The sequence below is a fragment of the Thunnus maccoyii genome, chromosome 4, assembly GCF_910596095.1.
Source record: "Thunnus maccoyii chromosome 4, fThuMac1.1, whole genome shotgun sequence".
Lineage (NCBI taxonomy): Eukaryota > Metazoa > Chordata > Actinopteri > Scombriformes > Scombridae > Thunnus > Thunnus maccoyii.
In genome coordinates, this window is record NC_056536.1 from 26,193,540 (window position 1) to 26,214,268 (window position 20,729).

The 20,729-nt window shown below is 39.3% G+C and overlaps 2 protein-coding genes across 7 annotated transcripts in view; one reads left to right on the forward strand and one right to left on the reverse strand.

Annotated features, from left to right (window-relative positions):
- The window catches only part of LOC121895163 (kelch-like protein 12), a 125,052-nt gene that overhangs the window by 54,590 nt on the left and 49,733 nt on the right, over positions 1 to 20,729 (reverse strand). For all 5 annotated transcript variants that reach the window (XM_042408066.1, XM_042408063.1, XM_042408064.1 and 2 more), the window contains one exon: positions 4,791 to 4,852. The gene's annotated coding sequence lies outside the window, so the exon portion shown is untranslated. The remainder of the gene's footprint in view (positions 1 to 4,790; positions 4,853 to 20,729) is intronic.
- On the forward strand, positions 97 to 14,574 carry slc52a3 (solute carrier family 52 member 3). Of its 2 annotated transcripts, XM_042408076.1 has the most exons (6): positions 97 to 1,405; positions 2,060 to 2,086; positions 4,908 to 4,967; positions 11,371 to 12,472; positions 12,656 to 12,779; positions 13,085 to 14,574. In XM_042408076.1, exons 4-6 carry the CDS (start codon positions 11,469 to 11,471, stop codon positions 13,295 to 13,297), a joined length of 1,341 nt encoding a protein of 446 aa, XP_042264010.1. In that variant the 5' UTR covers positions 97 to 1,405; positions 2,060 to 2,086; positions 4,908 to 4,967; positions 11,371 to 11,468; the 3' UTR covers positions 13,298 to 14,574. The 2 variants fall into 2 exon arrangements, with proteins under 2 accessions (XP_042264010.1, XP_042264009.1); XM_042408075.1 differs by lacking the exon at positions 2,060 to 2,086.

Genomic DNA, 20,729 nt, shown 5'->3' on the forward strand with positions numbered 1-20,729 from the left:
TCTGTGTGTTGCCTTTTTGTAACATTGAAGACATAATTGCACATAGCTCACTAAAACCTGTTAATTCTGAGATAATCTTTCAAGATGTACATATGAAGCCTCGTATCCAAAACACATTTAACTTGGCATAAAAAAAAAGTATGTCTTGTTATGTGACCAGTTATCTGATGAAATATTTTATTTTCTTCAGTGTGTGTTCACAATATTGTCTTTCAAGCAGTCCCGTAGTACATGCATGACTGCAGCTCAGCAAGACGCCTGGAAGTGGTCACTTTGGTCAACTGTCACACGTAGCTTTGTTTCTTTCATGTAAGAATTGTCCAAAGTGAACTGTGTGTATCTATACCACTATATCTGATCTTATATGCTTAGTAGCATAGTATGCATATCTACTGTAGGTCTGCAGAAATCACAGTTAAATCATGCTTGAAAATAGAACTGAAACCAGCTACCTCTTTTGGTCCTGTGTAACGTCAGAGGAAAACTTCTGACTTGTGAAACTGTCTTTGCTACTTCATGTGACAATTAGGTTTTCTTTCTCCACTTCTTTCATAAATATTCATGCTTTCATAAATAATTTTGTGTCGTTGTAGATCCCTGTGTGTTAGTGCTCATGGGTTAAAAGGTCACAAAAGTCTATAAGTAGCATTTTTACATAGTTATTTAAGTTGCACAGTGTGTACATAACCTCAGAAGGACCTCAGCAGACTTAGCTAAAGTGTGGTGTAAGCACTCCTGACCGGGAACTAATGTTTTGTTTCCTAGGATAGTGAAGGCATGACCCGCCCTTCTCTGCCTCTGATTGGCTAGAACTCATTGCCTTCGATGATGGGATTGGTCAGGTTTATGTATGAGGAGTGAGATTGGTTAGAGGTAGGGTAAGACTGTGAGGGTCAGCCAATCAGAGGCTGAGTAGGGCGGGTCATGACTTGCCGTCCTAGGAAAAAAATATCGCTAACCTTGAGGAACAGTTAGAGAAAACGTTAAGGCATGTTGTAAAATACTTATTCACTTTCTTGCTAAGAGTTAGATAAGAAGATTGATACCATTTAAGTTATCTGGGATAAGTGTAGATCCGAGAAGGGAAGAAAGAGATAAAAGAGGGAGTGGTGGGGTGAGAGAAAGATAACGTCCCATTAATTCTTTATCTCGTTTGTTGACTTAGATGGTGTAAAAAAAAAACAACTGAGCGCTGCATCCATCCAGATGTTCTTCGCAGATTGTCACATTGATAGATAAAGAAACGTTTCTACTGTTAAACTCACGAGCCAAAGGGGATTGTTTACAGCGTGCGTGTGCGTGATACAGCGCGTGACCAGCGCTGAATATGTAAACACAACAACTTTAGCTCATAGCTCCGAGTGAAAAATCAAACACTGGAGCTCACCATGACGGAATAACAACGGTAAGATTCGTGTTAAAGTTGTTCAATGTTCAATCAGTGAAAACGAGTTAACATAAACGATGGACAGATGGCTAACGGTTTGCTACAGATGGTAAATGACTAGCTAATGTTAGCCTTCAGCTGGGTAAGTCCACGTTTAGCCTACCAGCTGAAAGTAAATAACACGTTGTTATTAAAAGAACATAAAATGCAGATAAAAGGGTCATAGAAACTGTTTTATCTGCAGCCGAAATAGTCACTCCTTGTGTATATTTCTGAAGATGTGTTGTTTTGTTATTTTGTGCAAGTACACCGAGAGCCACTAAACCAGAGTCAAATTCCTTGTATTTGTAAACATACTTCGCCAAGAAAGCTGATTCTGATTTATACAATAAAGTCATTGACTATTGAAGGCTGCGGCAATTTTGATTAAATGTTAATTAATTGTTAGATCTGTCCAGCACATTTTGTCTGATCTAATTAATGTAATTTAATGAAGCTGGAAGTTGTGCAGCTGCTTGCTGTGTTTAGTACTTCGGATTTTGTTGGGCCTCTTGTTGAATAGCGACAGACGGGAGCTCAGTAATTTTAAATAAAGTAATTATTTGTGTTATTTAATTTATCGTTTAAGTAACTTAGTGTTTATTTGATCCATTCTTTTAATTTCTTATGTAGCCTACTCTGATTCTGCCTCGAACACAGGTAATGGTAAAATGATGTTACTTTATATACATACTGTATAGTAGGTGGTTAAGTATATACAGCCTGTTAAGATATAATGTATTGCACATTTTGTATTTTAGACTAAAGTAAATACATGAAATGTGAAGGTACAGTGAGTATTATAGTGTTACAATGTAAATGTAAAACATGTAACCCCAATCTCCCCACAATGGATTTCAGTCTGACTGGTTTATCTGCAGACCTGAGGGGTGAACTACGAAGCAAGTTCAACATACCCAGGCTTTCTTTGTGTGAGCTGGCTCGACAAACCCTAAACTCGCGATCAGAGATAAGTGGTATCGCGACGGTGGTTATGAACTTTCTTTGTTAACTCAGGCTTTCTGCTTCGGACTCTGTGCGCGTCCCCATAAAAGGGGCGTTTGGCGCGTCATTTGACTCTTGTTCCGCACAAAATGGACAGTCAGGAGGAACAGATCATTATAATGGAGAGCTATGAAGAATATAAATACATTATCACAGCAAAAAGCAACGCTGTCGGTGCAAATAAGCGAGGAATGCTGGCAGAAAATTGCTGATGTAAATTCGTTAATTTATTAATATCATAAAATATATGCATTATATATGCATTGAGTGGTAAAATATCATGTTTTACCACTCAATGCACTCTCCGTGCCTCCCACATCCAAAGCTCTTAAACTTTAAACTTGATGCAGCAGATTTAAACATTATACTCAAGAAGTGCATTTAGGTCTGACTCTGTCCCATAATGAAGGATAAGTGGAAATCACCTTAGATTCTGGCTAAATCAAAGTGAAACTAATATTATAGATTGAATATTATCTGAGATAAATACCAATAGATCCTTTTTTTTGTTCAAAGTATTTCTTCATTAGTTTTTTTTTTGGTTTGTTTGTTTGTTTTTTTGAATTACAATTTTATATATAGTGTAACAAAATATATGTAGAACACCCCTCAGATCTACATGATGAAGTGATGTGTGTGTTTACTGTAGCTAACGTTAGTCCAGCTGCTGGAAACAGCTGCAACAGAAGTACAAATGTCGCTCCAACTTTATCTATTCATTTACTGCCACCGCTAAAATGCATTTATACCTAGAGCAGGAGAGTGTTGCTTATGCAGTTCATCACTTATGTGTTGATTTTGTTGGAAGCATGTGTAATTAAAGTCCTGCTATCTGACACTCAGCTCTCAGCCTGCATTATCCGAGAAGCTGCTTCTGTTCAATATGCTAGTTTAGCATTAGCATTAGCCTCAGATAGTTAAACTGCACAGCTGCCAAACAACTTCCTTGAACTTTTACAACTTTATGCTTCAGTTTTAATCAACATGAAACAGTCAGCAGATCATACACTGTAAAAAATAATGAACGTAGCCAATGTGATTCAGCCACTAGTTCGTGGACTCCTGATTTGCATTGAAGCCTCAAGTGTGCATTTTGACCGTCGCCATCTTGGATTTTTGGAGCCAGAAGTTACCATATTTGGATGAGAAGGTGGAGCTGAACATTAGCTGCTAGCTTGGTTAGCATGGTGCATTTACATTCTATGGTTAACTGTGATAATGCTAATGCTCATTTTCGCTAGCAAAAAACAGGCTTCAAACTATTAAAGCAAAACGTACTCAGCACAAAAAACTGAACATCAGACTCCTTAGAGGGTCTTTTAGTACAACCAAATGCTGAACAAGAACTGCAAACACACTGAAATAGTGACCGTTAGGGCTACGCCATTACTCTGAATGAATCTGAATCTGGGGTTACGCCATGGTTACGTTACCTAACCAACATTGTCACCAGGATAGCAACGACAAAGCAGCCACGCCCTTAATTATGCATAACTTTAAGCCTTAATGAAATGTAAACGGGTGAGTTATATAAAAATTCACCCTCCCTACAGTTGTCATGAACTGAGAAATTAGCTATAGAGACCCAAACCGTTTTTTCGTACCAGGCTGTAAACATGTTTATTTCTGCTGTAAAGTTGGACACTTTAACATGGGGCTCTATGGGTATTGACTCGCTTTTGGAGACAGTCTCAAGTGGCCATGCGAGGAACTGCAGTTTTTGGCACTTCCGCGTTGGCTTCATTTTTTTTCTCCTCGACTTTTATTCTCCTCAGATGGCAGGGAGGTGCGTTTGTTTTACCGTTTTGTGTGGCAGTTACAGGCGGTCACCAAACACACCTGTAACTCAATCTCATTAAAAAGAAAGAGGCTCCACCTGGTGGCGCGGGCTCAGACGGTTGTAGCTGTGGCAGTTAGTCAGTTGCTCAGTCTCTGCACTCACTCGCTTCAAATCACTTGTTTATGTGATATTCTCCTGTTAGGTGTCTTATGGTAATGTGTTGCCTTATATTAAAGTTTTAACAACCAAATTAATGTTTATTAGCATGCTAATCGCTAATCGCAAGTTAAGCTAATCTCCAATTAGCCACCATGCTAGGTGGACTTTGGCAAGAAGTTTGTACAAGTTACCTCTGTGTCCAGAATGTTAACCCGCATGGTTTATGCTGTTTTAAGCTAAATGCCAAAGGAATATGTTGCATTAGAGTTTTACTCCTTATTTTAGGGAGTAATATGTGAAATGTTTTGCATTTAATATACAGTGAGTTATAGTTTGTATTGTGTATTAAACCTAGAGCACAGTACTGTTTATTACCTAACACCTAAGAAGTACGGTAAATAAATATATGTATGTACTTACCATTTTGTGTTTGTTGTGCAGTGACTTCACTTAAGCAGGTCATAAACAGGTACAGGTGTGTCCTGAAAAACATACAAAATCAAATGAAAAAACAAAATCAATCTCTGTGTGTCTCAGGCCTTGAAACATCACCATGTGGACAAAACGTTGATGGTTCTGACAGACTTCATTGCTGAGGTACAGTATGTGCACACTGCATGAGAAAATGTTACATCTGTATTTGTGGTGCCATCATGCGTACATTGACAATTTAAACATAGTTTCCTGTTTTGTTCTTGTTGTTTTTTTTATTATAATTAATAATTTCATAACTACATTTTGATTTTGATTGCCATGAAAAGTTTTAGATCCTTGTTTCCTTAATTCAGATAATAGATTAGTATAATTTATATAACATACTTATATTGTATAATAGTAGTTTATGTAGTTAAGATGTTACAAATAAAACATATTCTATTTAATCATGTTCTATAATGTTTTTTTTCATTGTCTGTTCAAAATGTAGTTCTGGTCTGTTGTTAATGATATGTTGCATGGTGTTAGTTTGTGACATGAAAGGTAACGGCACCAAACAGCTAGTCTTGGTTCCCTTATTGTAACATCAGATGGGCAAAAGTCCTTTAATGTTTGACAGTGTTTACTGTGATCATTTGTTTTTACTGGGTAATTAAACAGTAAGACAGTAAACAGTACGACCGAGAGAACAGAACATACCTTGTTGGTTCTGTGTACTTACAGAGTAAGAACGGGAGAACGGGGAAAAATAAATAACTCCCTGCATACCTTATTATTGTATAAGTAAATATATAGATACGTATATTATTACATTACTGTATCAGTAGTTTTTCATTCTTGGACGTTCGTAGCTCTGTACTTGAGAGGTAAGTTTGCTTTCTAGTCCAGTCTGCTCGTTATGAGCTGCTGCAGCACTGGACCAACATAGCTGCTAGGAGCTAATTTTCAAAAGTATAGACCTATTTCTCAACTTGTTCTTATTTAAATTCGTACAATGAAGTACAAGACATAAGCATAATAAATAGTGTGGGTGAAGCCTGTCTGCCAAACTCGCATACATAAAAAATGATTGTCACAACTGCCATGAGCAAAGGGCAAAAGCATTTGTTTTTATTGTACTTCATCCATAGACTTATATACTGATTCATTTAATAAAGTTACACTGTAAGCTCTGAGAAATTACTCTGTAGATGACGGGAAGCTACACTCTAAATCCCCAATTGTTACTCTCTTGTTCATCGCTGTCTTGTTGTCTTCTGTTGTACCTATATTTAAGTACTAGTAGGAACCAAGAAGTATTTTATATGTAGGGATTCATAACCAATTATTTGGTTATTATTCCCCAAATAACCAAAAGCATTTGCTTCCAGTTTGGCTTTTACTTGCTTAACAGCACAGTTTCTGCATGTTTGTAAAAAAAATTGTGAAATCTTTGTGGTCAGATTTGTGTGGAAGCAATATCAAAAGTTAATTTTACCAACCAGTTATAATATAAAGATCCCCTCCAGACATGTATTAAGACATGACAAAAATACATCTACTCATTCTCCCTCATTAAAAATTTTAGAATCTATGAATATGCAAGTATATTTCATTAACTTAAATGTTCAAGACCCCCATCACTGTAGGTTTCTATTTACCACCAGGCCTTTTCTCCCTTTTACAACTGTGAACCACAGTAGATTACTCTTCATTGGCACTGATCAACGGAAAGATTCTTAAATGTCAAACTGAAAACATCAGTCTAGATATATATTTTTGTATCTCATATCTACATAGATTTCACAAGTAGTCATCCTTATTTTGGTATGACAGCGAAATTGTTACTGGCAGAACCAGTAACAATTTAGAAGTTGGATAAAAGGTTGGTGATCACCAATTCCCATCATCGAGGTTTGGACCCTCCAAGAGGTCCCAAGACAAATCTGTGGAACCCACAAGATAAAAATACAAGAACGAGAAATTCTGTTGCACAAAATTATTTCTATTTTCCAGAAATGACCCTTGTGAATTATATGACATTTGAACTCTTTCGGCTTTAAAGGAAGCAATCTGAGAAGGAAAAATAAACCAGCTCATGTCCGCACTGACGTAATAACTTGTGACGAGCGGTTCCAAGAAGACATTGATTTGTTTTAAGGGGTAACAAGCCAAATATGGTTGGGGACTACTGTTAGTTTACAAGACAAATCATATTCCAAACAAATCTGCAAGTTATTGAAAGGTGTCAATCAAGGAACAAAAATCTAGTTTTTTGGCCATGATACTTCACACCACACCCCCGCCATGAAGCCTCGTGACAGCTAGACGCTAACACAAATGCAGCAAAATACAGGGAAGTAACCTGCTGTAGCCGGCAGGACAACTGTGATTTGCCAGAAGATTTATTTTCCAGTAAGACAACGACCCCAAACATACATCCAAAGGTACAGAGGAATAATTTAAAGACACAAATGTTAATGTCCATATCAATCCATAGTCAGTCTCAAGGCTGCAAAAGCTGCCTCTACTAAACACTATCTGGGGGTGTGTACTTAGACAACTGATTATTTAGTGTTCAAAGGATTTGTTTTCACTTTTTATATTGACCACTATCAAAAAACCCTGATTACAACTCCTTAAATTCAGTGTTGTAAAAAGATAAAAAAAGAGAGTGACACCTTTTTACAGACACTGTATCATGTCCTAGTATCTGACCTGGTTTGTGATCAAGCAGTAATGATTTCATTTTTATTGCAGTGCTAAATGTCACTACTGTGCTGACATAACACTTAACTTTGTGTGACGCAACACGAGGAACTTTCCTGGCAAGACACCCAACTTTATCCTTATTTGAGGTTCATTTACCAAAAGTTTTATAAAACCACGGGCAACAAAACCAGTGAAGCTGTGTAAGAAAAATACTGACGGGAAGAAAAATAGGAAATGTTTAAAACATTAAGCAAAATTGAGTACATGCACAGGCTCAGACAACTACTAACAGTGAGCACAGGGAGACATTAAAGTCTGATTTATCAGATAATGAACACCAAGAACACTAGAGTATATGTACTAAATGGTTCAGATGAATGTTTTTTACTCTTAATATATAACAGACTTCACAGCAGACAGTGTTGTTCATGCTGGCTTCAATTGAGAAGAGCCATCGTTAATGTTATTAATTACACCCGTGCTTCTCCTGCTGTGATTAAAAAAAATGTGGTAGAAATGTTTACATGGATATTTGCTGGAAGAAGGTCACATCAGCTCATTTAAATATGCATTTTTCACAGCAGACATTTTGACTAGTCATAGTAGGAAAAGCACACGTGTTACTAATAACATTAACGATGACACTGTTCTGTTAAAGTATCCCAGAAAGCCATGTGAATGTGTCCCAGTTAAAATACAGTAATGCACACTAACTGTATACAGTATGTACTAATAGATTATTTCCATGTCAGACATTTTGACTTGTCAAAGCAGGAAAAACACAGGAGGAATTAATTTAATTTAAAAAAATGCCACAACTCTCTATTTCCAGCCTCTTAAATGTGAATATTGTCTGGTTTCTTTAGTCTTTTTTGATAGTGATCTGAATATCTCTGAGTTGTGGACAGAACAAAACATTTTAAGTTGCATCTCAGGCTTTTTCTTTTTTATAGACCAAACAACAACTAATTGAGAAAATAATCAACTGGTAAATTGATAATGAACAGAATGGTTAGTTGGAATAATGTTATTATTGACACCTGTGATTTTCCTGCTTTGACAAGTCAAAACGTCTGCTGTGAAAAGGGTTGATTGACTTTCTATACGGGTTTTGTGGTGAGTCTAGAAAAAAGTCAACATACTTGTTTCATACTAAATGAAAATGACACAATGCATTTGCATGTCAATCAAACTGCTCTTTGGATTAGTCATTTACAAACCGACCCAGCAAATCTTTTTCTCAAGATTTAATAGTTCTCTTCTGTTTTCGGGGGGGTTCACAAAGCTGTGAAACAATAACACAGTTTATCTACTTGTGAGCAGCTCATCAAACATCATCAAATACACTCAAAACTCACAAAACTTTTATTTTTTAGTATGCATACTTACTTTTTTTGTTAATGTTTTTTTTTTTTGTACCAGAGCATCTACAAGCATACATGCAGGTGTAAAACATAGAAAGATGCATATAACAGCAGATGTAGTTTGTAGTACTACAGAGTGTATTTAAGTTTGTCACACTTTGTCCAGAAAAGAAAACATAATGGTTATGAATACAAGCAACATGTGATACCAGCTGTTTTGGCGGTTTGATTTATGAATGCTGATGTTATCTGGTGACATCAGTGACCTGTAAGGAGTTCAGCTCAGTTCACCCACTGAAGACGGTGGTTGCGTTGTGGCCTTTGCTTTACATAAAACAGCGTTGTCTTATTAATAAGTAGAAATGAAGAAGTGCCTACTTCCCTGGAATCAGTTTGCAAATGTTTGTTGCACAGCCCTCCTACTCACTGTTCAATGTGTTCAAGTGAAACTCTTGAGGTTTCCACTTCAGGGACGAATCACATGCTGTAACTTGCACCTTGCGGGCCAGTAGAGGGTGGTTCAGGCTTGGTTGAAAACAGCCAGTGCAGCACATTTTATATTGCAAATGTTTTTTATGTGCGTGACAAAATGTCAAGGGCACCTCGAATTGTCTCAAGACCAACTTGACCTAATTAAGAGGCGGGTGCTGTAAAGAGAGAGAGCTCAGTGGATTTAGACAATGCCCTCTGTTATCCAGTGGAGCTGATCAACAGCTGGAGTGGACTCTGCCCTACCCAGAGGCCATGTGACTCCCATCAGCATGTGTAGCTATGTAAGAGCAGCCAAACCTCTATTTAAGATGACAGCAAGTCATATTCAAAGCCTCCAGGGACTGAAGAGAGTTGTGAGTACATTTGCATGCCTGAAAGGAAGTTTATTTGCTTGTGTTATCAGCAGGGTGTGCATGATAAACGCTGTATTATCTGTTCTTCTGTAACATTAGAATCTGTAGTAAAGTTACACGTGTTTTACTCTCTCATTTGATTACATAGTTTAAAAGCACAATGCTGCTTTTCTAACCAGCCTTTTGTTATGCTGTATTGAACAAATGTGGATATAGTTGTAGTGTGAAAGCTACAAGCGTGCCAAGAGACGGAGCAACGAGACCCATATGGTTTGTCTGATTCTCCAACAACGTGTGAAGGGGATGTGAAAATTGTATCAGCTGCCTGAAACATGAATAGCATACTGCGGGTGTGAACTAAAAATGACATTGGTTTTGATGGTGTTAGTTTCTGTTGGGAGAGACTTGATTTCCCATCGGCTTTATTTATGAAGAAAGACACCTGTCCTTGACTGGCTTTGTTATAGTAATATACACATGGTTGAGAGAGTTTACTGAGTATGACAGAATAACTTAACTGGCCTCAAATGACATTTGCTCGACTAAAGCTCTACTTGAGGATTGGAGATATTTACTGCTTTTGAGAGAACTGCTGAGAATTTCTTTTTCCAGTGTTGTATGAAGGAATTAGCTCAGAGGAAGTTTTGATTCATGTGATCTGAGATGGAAACATCATTGAGTCAACTGACCTCAACTCAGTGTTTTCCTTCATATTTCCCACATTCAGCAAAACAAAACTGCTCAGATTCATGATTAAGATACTATCAGACAGACCAAACAATACTACTGATCAACTGATCACAGGTGCAAGAATACTTCCAACTGATACTTTGGTATGAAGTAAATTTCATGTCTTCCTGGTGGTTGAAGGGTGTTTTTTAGTGGTTGCGGTTGATAATTATTCCAGTTTTCTAACTGTAACTTCAGTATTATAAGAGATACCAGGATACAAGGCCCTTTATTGTCATCTTACCACAGTTACATTTATACTTTTCAGCTCAATACAACATATGGTGGTGGCATGAAATTGCCTCTACCGGGGCTTTGGTGAGAAAGGAGCATTATACATTTACGTATAGCTTGTTGTGCTACATATCACAACCTCTTGACTTTGACAATATAAATTCCTCAGAGAACTTCTCAGAGAAGTTGTGATGTGTGGCACAACAATATCTTATTAATATCTCATTTCTCACCGTTTTAATCTCTTGGTTTGGCACCTCACATGAGATTTTTTGACAGTAAGAAAAATCAAGAAAATCACCAGCCATATCCTTTCAAAGTTTCAGTTTACTAAAATTACAAAAAAAATGTAATCTTCTCACTTCCTCCCAATGCTGTCTAACCATGCAGATAGTTTTGGGTTTACTTGTTGATTTAAGACATTCATCTCTGAGATTTTTGCTTCCATCCTGATACAATGTGGATGAAAGCAAGTTTGTTTATGGTGATCTGCAAAATGACTCTTAAAATATGGCAAAATAAAACCAATGTTCTCTGTATGGCTAGATTTTAAGTGAGAAAATATATTTATTCTTTGTAGATTTGGTGAATTAATCCTTCAGTGAAACTATTTTGCAAGATACGTTACAAAGTATAACATTTAAAATTGTCTAACTTCTTATTTTGGCTAAATATAAAGCTTATGACTGTTTGTTCCTGAAGGTACGACACACACAGCTGAGGTGGAACCATTTGGGGAGACGGCTTCTTCTTCTTACACAAAGTTTCTTCGGACGGCTTCAGACTGATCGGGCTGCAGTATGGCTTTGCTCATCCACATGTTGGCCTGCGCCTTCGGACTCGGCTCCTGGGTGGCAGTGAATGGCCTCTGGGTGGAACTGCCGCTCATCGTCAACACGCTCCCCGAGGGCTGGGAGCTCCCCTCCTACCTGACGGTCATCATCCAGCTGGCCAACCTGGGACCTCTGCTAGTCACACTCATGCACAAACTGTGCCCGGGCCGCCTAAAAGAGCATGTCGTCATATACGCCATCCTCTCCATCGGTGTCCTGTCCTGCATCCTGCTCGCCTTTTTCTGGGACAAGACTACAATGGTGGCCGGAGCATCACACAGTACCGCCTTCTTCATCATCACCTTCTTCCTCTCGTTGGTGGACTGCACTTCCTCGGTTACTTTCCTGCCTTTTATGATGCAGCTCCCAGCAAAATACATCACTACATACTTCATTGGAGAAGGACTTAGCGGTTTCATTCCTGGCGTAGTCGCCCTGGCACAAGGCGTGGGCATTGCCAAATGCGTCAATTCCTCTGAAACTGCAGGAAACCACACAGATGGAAACACGTGGTCACTACATACTGAGTATCTTCCTCCCAACTTTTCCACTGAGGTGTTTTTCTTCTTCCTAGCAGCCATGATGTGCATAAGTCTGGCTGCTTTTGTTGCACTGAACAGACTTCCTCGGAGGTACGAACTGTCCACTGAAAACCTTGTGCCAGACTCTGAAGCATCTGTCTCCGGCCTGGACAACCCCGGAGCAGAGATTGATGAAGACGGTGTGAAATGCCATCGTAAGGGTGCAGCCCAGAGTAAGCCTCTGCAGACAGGCCCAAAACACTCTGTGTACCAGCTGACCTTCATCTACTTTCTGGTGGTTTGGGTTAATTCCGCAACCAACGGCCTGCTGCCCTCCGTGCAGACGTACTCCTGCATGCCTTATGGGAATCTGGCCTATCACCTCTCTGCTGCGCTGGCATCAGTGGCAAACCCAGTGGCTTGCACCATTGCGATGTTCTTCCAAAACAGGTACAATTATTGCTATTTAGAATTTGTTAATATGTTTATTTTCAGAGTAGGTGAGAGGAAAAAAACAACCACATATAGTAAAAGTCAATCAATCTCTTCACAAGGACAAATTGTCTTTTATCTACAAGTGGAATCCTCGAAGTAAGGAAACTGCTGCTGATAACAAATCCCTTCTGTTTTCAGGTCACTGGTGTTTCTCGGTGTGCTGACGGCGTTGGGGACAGGATTTGCCAGCTATAATATGGCTATGGCAGCTATGAGTCCATGTCCTTTGCTTCAAGGGTCTGCAGTGGGAGTGATGATCATTGTGAGTGAAACACAAACATGTTGCGTAAGAGACCGTGGCGTTTAAAGAATAGCCACAGAAAATATCAGGGATATTATTCAGGGCTTTATCAGGGAAATGCCGGTAGCAAAGTTCACCTCTTTCTTTACAAAACACTTGAGTATTGAGCAATTCTGCTGATAGTTCTCATAACAGATGATGATGTAACATATTTGTGTTGAGGTATCAACTTTTGAAAATTATTTTGTTTTTCAGACAAATGATGTTAAAGATTTTCCAGATTGTCATTCAGGAGTCCGCTTTGTTTCTTTTTTTGCCCTCACCAGGTACTCTCATGGCTCCTCTTCACCGGAACGCTGTCTTATGTCAAAGTAATGGTGGGCGTCATCCTGAGAGACCGCAGCCACAGCGCCCTGGTCTGGTGCGGAGCTGCAGCACAGATGGGCTCACTAGTCGGCTCGGTCACCATGTTCCCTCTGGTTAACGTCTACCGGCTGTTTACGTCAGGAGACATCTGCAACACTAAATGTCCCCTATGACACTTAACCAAAGAACCGCAGTACTGAGAAGAAGGCTGGATACTTTTTAAATATTTTTATTTTATTTTAAAGGAATAGTTTTACACTTGGGAAATATACTTGCTACTTGCTTTGTTGCCAAGAGTATATAAAAATTTTTTTTTTATAATAAAAATGTATCAAATGACAATGTGTAATGTCAGAGGCATCACTCGTAATGAGTCTCTGACTTGGGTCTCTGACGATAATGACCGGGAGTGTGGTCGACATGAACCAATAAAGGCCGGCCCCAAAAACAGGCCGGGAAAAAACAAAGGGGAATAAACTCCTGGTGCCTGTTTTATAATGTGAATGCCAGTTAAATCTAATGTACATTTCCACCACTTTAATAAAGTCAACAATATAATTATGCTACTTTCAACACTGTGTTGTTCTAGATTACTCATCTAAAGTATTATTGTCCTATTTCAGTCACTGTGGGTTTCAGTCAGTATGTGCTTTATTCCTCATGATCCGCAGCTTCTGGAAGTGCTGTCGCTTTGACAAACGCGCCAAACTCTGTTTATAATTCTTGATGTTTTAAAAGTTTCCTCACTGAATATCAGAGATGAACGCTGGTTTTAAATGACTTTTAAGTCTTTTTAACTGACCTACAGTTACTCCTGAACTTGCTGGGCCTGATTCTGGCAGTTTGATCTGCTGTGTGGACACCACAACACGGCTAACGGAGCTACCAACTAATCTCCACTCTAGAAAAGCCTCCCACAAACCTATATTGTATGGTATTATTTTGTGAAGCACCTTGTGACTCTAGTTTAGAAAGGCACTATAGAAATAAAGTTTATTATTATTATTACTATATGTGTTAATGTCTCAGCCAACTGTAGTTTGTAGTAATGTATAAGTGCTATAACATGGCAGTAGCTACATTTGAAGTACTATATGAGACCATTGCAATGACTGAATTTTCCAATATCACTGAGCTGCAGACCCGGAGAACCAACACAGTTCCTAATAGATTTATCTGCAGACTCGCAGTATCTACACAACACACCCACATATGTATGCATGCACGGAGAACCAGGAGAACTCCCGCAGCTCTAGACGCAACACTTATCAACCAGCTTTTGGAGATTGCTAAACTCTGTCAAGGCTGTCGACATTATTAAAATAATAGTCCACTTTTCTAGTCTTTTATTAAATAAAATGTGTATATTGTATTCAATGAGGGATTTTCTATCAGTATAAACACACAGCCATGGAAATCTGAGTGGAGAAATAAAGTGCTGTGAAAATTATTCCACTGGTGTATTTATTTTTGTGGAAACTAATGTTCGGCCTAGATGACGTTTATAAGAATACCAGTTGATGTTGTTCAGTCTCCCTCAGTCGCAGGATTCATGAACTTCATAAGTAAGTATGTATTAGTTCAGTTTAATTTAGTTTGTTGGTTTGAGTTTGGATTAGGAAACGCATATGTGAGTTGCAAAAATTATTTTGCATTCAGTGGTTGTTTATGGCTATGCATGTTTATTGGTGGATTAACCAAACACAGACCTATATTACAGTACTGTACACACACTTACACTGATTATTCTCAGTGCTCATTTGCATAGCTGTGTTTGCCCTGCTATTATACATCTGTGAATAAGGTCTTTCGATTAAGAATTATACAAAATTGCCACCAAATAAACACATTTGAACAACTGAAATGGACCATTAGGGCCAACACTCTGTGGGGAAAAAAACAGGCTTAGTTTGATAGTGTAGTTAAGAGGTGTGCAGTTCATCTGCCAGCACAGTGGTTTTCAAACTCTGGGTAGTGACACACTAGTGGCTTACAGCATCTGGACAGATGTGTTGTAGGAAAGCTGTAATGGCTGTAATGCAGGGTTTTCTTAAAGGGAAAGTTTGGTATTTTTCAACCTGGACTCTGTTTTCCCATCTTTTTGTGTCTAGATGAATAATGTGGACAACAATTTTTGAAATTGGTCCAGCATTTAGCAAGAGCGCTGCAGCCGGCAGCTGCAATGTAATCCGACGGGGCAATAGCTCCCTGTCAATGTATGTCCACCAATAGTGCCTGTTTTTTGCCACTGACAGGCTCAGATTGTTATTTTAAGTGTCTGACAACATTATGGAAAGGACCATACAGAGAAATATAACATTTTTCTTTATCTTTCGCTTGATCTCGACTGTTGTGTCTAACCAAGTCTTGCTCAAGTGGAAGTCTTGTTCTGAAATATCAAGTAGATGTGAGTTGTTGTCAAAATCAGCTAAATATTCAGCCATGACAGAGTTGGAGAGAGGAGTGCTGGGAGGAATTTGTTTTGTTAGAGTACAGAAAACATAGCTTAGTGTTATCTAAAAGATTTTCAAAGTCATGGCTGAATATATGGCTGATTTCGACAACTGTCTAACGCTTGTGAGATCTCAGTGAAAAATCTCTAAAAACCGACTGTAAATGACCTGCTCAGCACCAAACGGCAAACAGACACAGTTAGCAACTAGCTGGTGAACACAGAGCAGCATTTAGCAGCCTAAGAGCAAAATATATCCCTCAGGAGTTGATAAAGAGCAAAAACAGAGCTAAAGGAGAGAATATTGGACTTACATTCATCAGGTGGACAGAAACACGACTCTAAATGAATAATAATGTTGCTCTGTAACAGCTGGATGTTTGAATTTGCATTTGTTGGCTAACAAGTTCAACATGTCAGATTAAAAGGTGATGATATGTCAGTGTCACAATTAGTTTCAGCTGAAAGCAAGTGGCCAAAAAAATCAGTTAATGCAGGTCTAAATAAAAAACTGGACTCCACTCTCATACCTGTCCGTTAAATATCAACCTGGAGTCAGGAGATGATTAGCTTAGTATAAAGACTGGAAGTAGGGGAAAGTTCACAAATCCACCTACCAGCACCTGTGAAGCTCACTAATCAACACATTTTATTTTGTTTGTGTAATCCATACACAAAGTTGGATTTACGGCGCGTTAGATGATGGAGCTGTTTCTTGATGACCCCTCATGGCACCATATTTGTAGCATCTAACTCCCCATCAAACCACAACTAGTCTTTTTCATATTTCACTCTTAGTTTTGATTAAAAAACAAAATAATGTTAATTAGTGAGCATTAAAAGTAAAAAAATTTCTTTAACCTTTGGACAAAGCTAGAATTGCTGCTTTCAGTCTTAATGCTAAGCTAAGCTAACCACCTGTTTGCTCTAACTTCAAATTAGCACATAAACCAGAGAGTGGTGGAATCAATCTTCTCATCTCACTGTCGGCATGGAAACAAATAAACATATTTGGCAACACTGTCCTTTAAGTCTCCCTATTTAGCATTTATAAGCAGTATATAAACATTTAATAAATGGTTTATAACACACTGTAATGTACGTACAGGCAGATAAAGAACAATTTAAAGTGTTAATTAATGTACAGTATTTGTCAGCAATTATAACTTATTCTATGACGTCATTTTGAACTTATTTATTATTAGTATTATTATTACAACAGTGTTTTACTATACTGTCATTCATTATTGTGTCATTCATGTATGTATTATGTCATAACAGCCTCTACTTATGGGTGTCCACAGGAGGAGTTCTAGTTGTTGACATATATCTGCTTACAACCACATTATAGTGTTATAAATCATGTATTATCTGATTATACTCTTCTCCTCAATGTGAAATAGGACTTAAGATAGTGTTATTTTGTATTTCCCAAAATGTTGTTGAACTATTCCTTTAAGGTTCTTCTGCAGGACGATTCTGTGATCCTTCAACCTTTTGTTGACGAAGTGATATTTTTGCATGTTTTCTTTCCTTTGCAGGTTTGTGATTTGTTTGTTTGCACTTCATCATGATATTGCCATCTAATACACTATGAAATGAATTTATGTCAAAATAACTTTTAAAAGATAATCACATTAAAATAGTTAATATCAGAAGTTCAATACTGGGACACACCTCTTTTATTTATTCTCTTGGTTTCCTGCTGTAAAGTCTATTTCACCAGTCATGAAACTGTCAGCTTGTTTGACCACTAGATGGCGCAAGAACACTTCTAAAACCTGTCAGTCCACCTTCTGCAGCCACCCAGTGACCACAAATCCTCACAGGACCCTTGCACATGAAATACATTTACAGTGTGTCCATAAAAATAATAAATGAGTAAAGACTGATTTTACTCCTGGAGGCTAAAGATAAAATGCTGATATTGATACACCTGTTATATGGGATGTTTCCCTTTAAATTCAGGCACGTGTAAAATGAAAAAAAAAATGTAATAAAAACAGGTTGTTGATGCATTTTACCACCATGAATATGACAGAGACACAGACAAGACATAGAAAGCTGCATAAAAATGCTACTAACTCCAGCTCAGGAGGAATCAGTGGGATGTTATGTAGATAAACAATTGCATCTGACATACAGGGAGAAGACACTATAACACAGCATAAGTCCTGCAGTAAATATTAACTTTGTAAAGCGTAAATAGTTCAGCTCTTGTTGAGACTGTCAGAGAAGTGTTGTTATTTTTGGGTCCATTTTTTGTACCTAATAGTTTTTCAACCACCCCTGAAAACTGACTATTATACTGCGCAGTAGTAGTATTAGTAGTAGTAGTAGTAGTTTCATTTTTAATTAAAATGACCATATAAGTAGCATTTTTTTTCAGTAATGTTATTGTCCTCCTACTGCAATTTATTATTGATGTGATGCATGTGTCAAGTACAGCTGAAATGCTTTCAGTAATAAACCACCAAGAGATGAATAAACCGCCAACTATTTATGATAAACGGTGATTATCAAGAAACAAAAAGAAAGAGAAAAGGATAAACAGCCATGGGAAACCAGACAGCACAGAACAGATATCCTATAATATGTCTGGTCCGAGCCCCCCCCCCCCCATCATCCTGATTAAAGATGCTCCCACACATCGCCCGAGGTGGACGGAAGGATGCTGGTCATCCCTGGGAACCTGAGAGTGGTTTCCCATCAGCAGCTGCTCCTCCTCTCTACTCCCCTCGCCCTTCAGAAGGAGAGAGCTGGAGGTTCCCTGGCCCGGGTCTGAGGGGAAGCACAGGGAGGAGGAGGAGGGCTCTAATTACTGATGCTCAATGGGGGGGCGATGGCTGTTGCTCCTGCCGCTGGTCACTTGGGAGATTCCCTGACCCCGACACTGAGTAAAAACAAAAAGATAAGGAAGGAAAATGGGGCCACAATTAGCCCTGTGTAGCCTCCAGGGCCCAGGATCAGTGGAGGAGAAGCACAGATGGGACTTTCTCACTTGGATTTGTTGAATCTACATCGTAGTGTGCGTAAGCTGTGCAGAAATCACTGCAGTCAGTTGTTCATGCAGGGTTGATGGATGGGTTTTTTATGAAATCTTAATCACCTCAAACAACACATCACATTTATTATTTTTGGTTGAAATAAAGACATTCTTTCAGTGTTCACCTGAAGACTGCGTGGAAATGCTGTTCTCCCGTTGTTAACATGACCTTGAATATTTATATGTAATCAAGAGGATTTTCTCTCTAAGCTTCATTAGCTAAATTCCTTGATTGGCTTGGGGCTTTTGTGTCAAGACAAAACAAAGCAGCAAAGAAAAGTGTATCATTTTCCTGCGAGTGTCAGATGGTCCCATCGCTCCTCCAGCTGGTCAGGAGGGGCTGTGGCCACCTGGATGCTGAGTCCCAGTCCTGTGAGATCCTGCAGTCTCCTCTGCCATGTGAAGACTCCGCTTACTACGCCACTGAGAGGTCCATCTGCTCAGGACGACACCTCCCAAACAGTGCACCCCACCCCCGCCCCCTCCACCCTCCACCTCACCGCTGCTCCCCCTCGACTCCCCTCCCTCGAGCCAGCCACTGTGCCTCTCAGCTAAATGAGCAGTGTGTCAAATGGAAGGAGGATTTACCCTTCCTTTAACTGGATAAGAGAATGAATTCACAGCACCATGATGCAATGAACGAGTGAACCCACCTTACCCTGCTGAATCGACAGATATGTCACCTGTGTCTGACTTTGCACGATCTTCTCGTCGTGAGGCGCGAGCGCAGGGTTCACTGAGTAGCATGTTAACATTAAACAGGACAAAATGTAAAAGCACGGCCACACACAATGATGGAAAGCTGGGTTTTTTTTGGTGTCGTTCAAAAATAACAAAACGGCACTCAGAAAGTGCGGATATGTGCTTGGATGAACCCGGAGGCCGACGGATTTTGGCAGCTGATGCTCAGGTGAACAGCTTGTGGGTAAACCAATTGCTGATGCATGCAGACAATCACGGCTCAGACAGCATCTCACAGCCTCTCTCCCATCAATTTCCACAGACACCCCATTTAATAAACGCTGTCCATTTATTTGAAATTGGATGTGACAGGCCTATGTCATTTCACTATAGTGTCTCGGAGCAGACAGTGATGCACACAGGCCCACTCCTCGTTTTCTATCAGCAGGTATTGATGTTGCTTTAATGAAGTGCCTAGCACTCCACCCTAGGAAGAGACAAGTCTGTCAGCATATGTAAATGCTTCCTGCCTGTCATTGTTGCGGAGGGTTCAGCATGGGTCAGCATAGATTCCCCCTCTGGGAACCCTTTGTTCTGGGGCCCGACTGTGCCACATGAGGGGACCAATTACAGAGCTGCACAGCAGGACGGGGGTGCAAACTTGTTACCCTGCTGTAGTGAGCTAATTATTACCTCCACACTGTGGGTAGTATAGAGCCAGTTCATCATGGGTGGGTAACAAAAGCTAGCTCCTCTGGAAGCATATTGGCTCAAAATAAATGTTTTACATTCTCAGTATACGGCGAGACATTTGACTCCTATGAATTAGTTTATATTGAAGGCGCCATTATCACAGTTTGGGAAAAGGTCACCCTAATTCTCCAGCCATAAATAGCTACTGAACTACTTAAATCCCAGTGGAGCTCCTTTGCATTGTCAATGCAAAGGCAATTTACAGGCTACAGGCTGCCAACCACATAACCTTGATGTGGTGTCAAGAAATGATTTATGAAAATGCATCTTGCTCTCCCTCTGTCCCGAGCGAGACCTGACTGGACCTGGAGTGTTGACACAAAGCCCATATGGCCGCGCAAACAGACACCGGCTGAATTATCATTCATATCGTAACATCTCAAAGGGCTTTTGTTCCCGGTTCCTGATGAGATATTGGCAGTCTGTTTCTCATCAAGGAGTGCGAGAGATCCGCCAGGTTTTTCGCAGAGCAGCAAAACTGTTTCAGCTCCTTCAGCTGAAAATGAGGCTTTGTCTTAATGCTAATGAGCGCAGATCGAAGTCAGGTGTTTGATGAAGTGTTCAAAACAATGAACAGGTCAAACTAAATGGTTAAACACACCTGGGCTGCATTATCAAAGGTGTTCTGGAGGGTAAAGTAAAGCGTATATTTTAGGACAAAATACCAGACACA